Below are 5,729 nucleotides of genomic sequence, written 5' to 3' on the forward strand. Positions count from 1 at the left end.
TAAATTTTTTAACGTTTAAGTGATCAACCGTTAGCCGACCAAAATCGTCCCGCAACGAAGCGCAGATTTTTAATCCTCGTTTCAACAACTTATTTGTATAAAGTCGTGATTAATTAATACATGTAAATTTACGAGTCTACTTAGAGATTATTTTTTGAGATAATGAATCTCAAATCTCATGTGAGCTTATCCCACACGTTAGATACTTTCAATTTGTGATTATGTTTTTGTTGTATTTTTATTTTTAAATAAGAGAAGAAAAAAAACATCGTCATCGCAAATATACTTTTTGTTCCATGATATGATGATAGCGTGTCATTTTTTTTTTTTTTAATTACATTTACATTAATTATTAATTAATTAATTAATAATCAATTAAAAGATAGATATTTTAGGGGTTTTTTTAGTTCATCTCTAAAAACACAAACGATCACTCAATCGAAAACTAAATTATCACAAAATTCTCTCTTTATCAACTTTGATTTACCATTTCTGCTGTCTCTTTTGTCGTCATCCACTTCATTTATTCGATTTTGATGTTTTTGCTGGATCATAATTATTACTTTTTGTAAATTATCGCCATAGGTACGTATTTCTTTGTTTTCAATCTATAGTTTCATTTTTGTGATATGAATTGATTTCGTAGTTTTTCGTTTGTTATTTTGATTTTCTAAATTGAATTATGCTGGATCTCGGATTCAATTCGTCTTGATTTCATATCGAATTAAATATATTGCTGATGATAATTAATATATAGGGCGAAGAAATGGTGAATTATGTGTTTAGGTGTTTTTTTTTATATGGTGAATTGAGGTGGATTTAGCCATTTAGGGTTAGTGAGAGAAGATGACAGATGTTCAATCACAACTGCTACAGAAGCCTGAGAGTACTACTGACACGTGTTCAGAATTCGAGAGGGATGGGTCGGATTTCGAGAGGGGATTGGAAGAATTAATGAGAGGGCATCTGGATGATTGTTTGTCATTCGCTTCATGTAGTCATGAAGATGAGAATGATGATGATGGTGAGAGTGAAAATGGTGATCAGCTTGTGAGAAGGAGAAGAAGGTTGGATCTCGAGGGTGATGATACAGCAGAAACATCTGCTGCAAGAAGGCGGCAGTCGAGGATTTTGAGTAGGTGGGCCGCTAGGCAAGCCCAAGAGATGATCACTACAATAGAGAGAAGGAATCATGAGTCAGAGTTGATGGCACTTGCAGGTTTACAAACAGTTTCTATGTTGGATTCTTCGTTTTTGAGGGAGTCTCAGTCTCCGTCTCAATCGCCTAACTCGAGGATGCAGGGGAACGTTGAGAGACCGAGTACACGCGCGTCTTCTATTTTGCAGATGTGGCGGGAATTGGAAGACGAACATGTTTTGAATAGGGCTCGTGAACGGGTTCGAGAGAGACTCAGGCAGCAGAGGAGTGTGGAGTCTAATATGTCTGAAAGCAGAGTAAGTGAACAAGAAAGTGAGAATGATTATGGAGTCTGGTCAAATGAACAAATGGAAGTACAAAACGAGCATCAAGAAAACGATGATTCGGTGATTAACCAGTCAGCTGATTTAAATGAGGGTGATGAAAACGAGAGGGAGAGAGTTAGGCATATTGTACAGGGTTGGAGGGATGCAGGTGTGACCGATAATTCATCTAGTGTTAGTCCGCGAGCCGAGTGGCTCGGTGAAACTGAGCGTGAACGGGTTAGGATTGTGAGAGAGTGGGTGCAAATGACTAGTCAGCAACGAGGGTCACGTGGTAGTCAAAGGGAAGAACAGGTTGCAGTGGTTCATGATCATAGTCAAGATGAAGGTCAACCGGAACATATACGAAGGGACATGTTGCGGTTGCGTGGGAGACAAGCTTTAATTGACCTACTTGTTAGGGTTGAAAGGGAACGTCAGAGGGAACTTCAGGGCTTGACTGAAGTTCGCGCTGTTTCTGATTTTGCTCATCGCAATCGAATTCAGGTTAGTTTTATTAGTATTTAGTATTAAAATTAAAATGTAGTACAACGCACATAATGGATGATCAGATCATGATATTTGTGTTTTTTATGTTAGTCGTTATTAAGAGGAAGATTCTTAAGAAACGAGAGGCCCGTGGAGGAGGAAAGACTACCGTCAATGGCAGCAAGTGAGTTGGTTCAGCTCAGACAACGTCACACAGTCTCTGGTTTGAGGTACATTTTGCTGTTTAATCCAAAAATATATCGTTTGTTTAAATAATAGTGATTTTTGTATAATATAATTGCATTGACTCATTTTCAATTTCAGTGTAACTTGTTTTTTGGTTGCTAATAAATGTTTATATACTTAAAAATTTTACTTAGCCTACTTCTTTATCATTATATTAATTAGGCAGGGGAAGACTTTGTGTACTAACATTAATTGGACCCATTCATAAGTAAAGGGTAGATATTTCCACCTTTAATTGCTAGAATTGTATTTCAATTATAATGTAACTTGTTGTTGTTTGCTGATACATGCTTATATACTTGTTTTATTATTTTTTTTCTGACAATTTTATATCTTTAAATTAGGGAAGGGTTTCGGTTCAGATTAGAATCCATTGTTCGTGGTCAAGTAAGCAGCCAATCTGAAAATTCATCTAACAATAACAACACTGATTTAAGAAGTGATGAGACTCATGCAAACACTACACAGGAGATTGAACATGAAAATCAGGCCCAAACCCATACCCATACCCAAACCCAAACCCAAGCCCAAACCCAAGCCCAAGCCCAGTATTTGGTTCATGAACCCAGCAGTCATCCGGTTACATATGTGGAAAGTAACGCAGCTGTTCAAAGTACAAATCAGCAAACAATGATTACTGAAGGAGAAACTTTGCAGGGCCATGGTATTACTAATGAATATTCATCTAACCGTAATTGGCAAGAAAATTCAGGTAATGATTGGGTACAAGAAACCTCAGGGAGTGAAGTAGGCACTCGTATGCAAGAAACAAATGACACATGGCATCAATCTGGGTCACGAGAATCAGTTGAAAGTTGGTCTGAAGGGCGTCCTGATCCTCCAAGATCAATGCGGCGTTCGGTTCCTGTTAGGAGGGCCAACAGATTCCATGCACCTGAGGATGATAATGTTTACAGTATGGAATTACGAGAACTTTTAAGCAGGTAATACAAGATTTCTTAAGTTATTCCCTTAAAACAAATATGCAATTTGCACACACTTTATTCCACATTTATCAGGAAAATGTGTAATATTAGTTAAGTTGTTTACACTTGTAAACATGTATAATGTGAATTGTGTATTTGTTTAGTATATGGGTTTGAGTAATTTAAAGTGTTCCCCTATGTAACTTATTCACATGTTTATCATAGGAGAAGTGTTTCTAATCTTCTAAGAAGTGGTTTCCGTGAGAGTTTAGACCATTTGATTCAATCGTACGTCGAAAGGCAAAGTCGTGCACCCATTGATTGGGACCTTCACCGAAACTTGCCGACGCCAATGTCACCGCAAGGTGGCCAAGAGCAGCACGAACCCATTGATAGACCGTCACTAACCGCACCATCTCCACCAGTACCCCCACCACAACCAATTTGGCACCATCATGATTTGCCTCATTCTAGTTGGTCCCATCACAGCTTACATCGCTCTGAACTCGTAAGTGCTTATGTCATTATTATTATTTTTTTTATTTTATCATCTTAATGATTATAATATGGGAATGTGAAACGTTGTATAGCAGGAGTGGGAGATGATAAATGATCTGAGGGCTGACATGGCAAGGTTGCAGCAAGGAATGAGTCACATGCAGAGGATGCTTGAGGCTTGTATGGACATGCAGCTTGAGTTGCAACGTTCTGTCAGACAGGAAGTGTCTGCTGCTTTGAATCGGACACCGGGTGAAAAAGGTACTATATTTATTTTTACAAAGTGGCAATTGTGACCTGTTTGCTAATAATTTGGTTGATCTGGGCTATTTCTTATCTCTAGCGGGTCAAACAAAAAAGAAACGGATTAGGCGCAAATGGGTAAAATGGTTCAAGTCCACGACGTTTTTTTGATGAATACAACCTCTTTATTTATTAACTCAATATAAAAATCATTGGAATAATATTCTTACTGTAATTATACTTGACATGTTAATTCTATATAAAAAGAACAAACTTATGGACAAAAAGTGTTTTGTGGCCATGCAAAATTGTTATCTGTTATAATTGGTTTCCGAACCTGCCCATATTTCCATCTCCGCGGACTCCGCCCATTTTATACTAGTTGCTTGCAGAAAAAAGAATGTTAAACATTGCAAAATGTCATTTAGGTTTTGATGCAACAACTTCTGAAGATGGATCTAACTGGGTTCATGTCAAAAGGGGAACTTGTTGCATTTGTTGCGACAGCCAAATTGATTCGCTACTGTACAGGTACTCAATCATCTGTCTATTTTTTTTTTTTTTTTTATATATAATATTGGTTGCTGAGGATTTTGGTTATTTGCAAAAGGCACAACAATTTCTGTGTTTTTAATAAAAGAGGTTTGATGGTCAATTTTGTGTGTTTGTTTCATTGTTGCAATAACAATGACTGTTTGCTTCTCTAAATTAGTAATGAAACGGGTGATGTTTATTAACAAAAAAATAATAATTCAATATCTTGATCTTTGTTTTGAATCTAATGTTGTCGTCATCTGGGTACAGATGTGGGCACATGTGCACGTGTTCAAAATGTGCAAATGAGTTGGTTCGTGGAGGAGGAAAATGTCCCTTGTGTCGGGCACCCATTGCTGAGGTAGTTCGAGCTTACTCCATATCGTAAAAAGATGATGATGAACTATTTGAAACAAGAATTCGATCATCTACTGTTGAAATCATTAGTAGGTCTTTTCAGGTTCTTCATGTTCTCATTAATGTAAATTTGTTCAGTTATTTACTTTCTAATCTGATTAAATGTGAAACTCGCACACTGTGCATTGTATAAGTATAAACTGATTATCACGTAAATAAAATTATACAGCAGTTCGTTTCCTTGTAGCCCTAAAAATGTGTGTTTTTTTAACCTTTTAAAGCAATTTCTTATAAATGTTTTGAGTTTGATTTGAGGGAAGCTATTAATCAGTCTACCCAAGTGGTTGAGAAATTGCTGTCATACATCACAGTTACATTCTTTTCTTGCACGAGTTGTCTAAATATAATTAATGTAAGGTCATGTTTTATTCTCTCATTTTTAAATGTTTCTGGACCATTTTTTTCTACATATTCGAGTCTCTTTCATTCAACATTAATATAACAAATGCATACATCACCAGCTTGTGCTGATTATGGACTTATGTTTAATATTATCTTCTTTTTGTTGCTTTGACTTATGTTTAATATTATCTTCTTTTTGTTGCTTTTTATTTAGCGATCCATTGATCAAAGGGTACAACTGTCAACGTGTTTGTTAATGTGTTTTTAGTGGATTTATCATCACTAATAGTTGTAAGTGGACTTACGGATTCATTTTACCGTTCATGTTTATGGTGTTTTTTTTTTTAATAAGGACTCGACCTATCCTCGTACGTGTCGGTCCATTTAATAATTTAATAGTTTAATAATATATTACTAAAACTAGTCATTTTCTAGGTTGTGCGAAGGACTTTTGTTGTCGCCGTTTGGTTGTCCACTAGAGCTTTGGGCCCATTTTTAATTAAAGAAAAAAAAAATACAATAATTGTACGTACTATTTTTTACTACTAATAAACTTTTTTATTGGTTAAAACT

The 5,729-nt window shown here is 36.1% G+C and overlaps 1 protein-coding gene across 2 annotated transcripts; it reads left to right on the forward strand.

The window, feature by feature from the left end:
* Positions 1 to 434: 434 nt before the first annotated feature.
* On the forward strand, positions 435 to 4,998 carry LOC139893666 (uncharacterized). 2 transcript variants are annotated; one of them, XM_071876841.1, is made up of 8 exons: positions 435 to 585; positions 758 to 1,968; positions 2,062 to 2,180; positions 2,541 to 3,140; positions 3,348 to 3,630; positions 3,713 to 3,881; positions 4,292 to 4,394; positions 4,668 to 4,998. In XM_071876841.1, the coding sequence occupies exons 2-8, from the start codon at positions 847 to 849 to the stop codon at positions 4,783 to 4,785; spliced, it is 2,514 nt and encodes an 837-aa protein (XP_071732942.1). In that variant the 5' UTR covers positions 435 to 585; positions 758 to 846; the 3' UTR covers positions 4,786 to 4,998. The 2 variants fall into 2 exon arrangements, with proteins under 2 accessions (XP_071732942.1, XP_071732943.1); XM_071876842.1 differs by having other exon boundaries at positions 3,716 to 3,881.
* The last annotated feature ends 731 nt before the right edge of the window (positions 4,999 to 5,729 follow it).

This window comes from Rutidosis leptorrhynchoides, chromosome 2, assembly GCF_046630445.1.
Source record: "Rutidosis leptorrhynchoides isolate AG116_Rl617_1_P2 chromosome 2, CSIRO_AGI_Rlap_v1, whole genome shotgun sequence".
NCBI classification, from domain to species: Eukaryota; Viridiplantae; Streptophyta; class Magnoliopsida; order Asterales; family Asteraceae; genus Rutidosis; species Rutidosis leptorrhynchoides.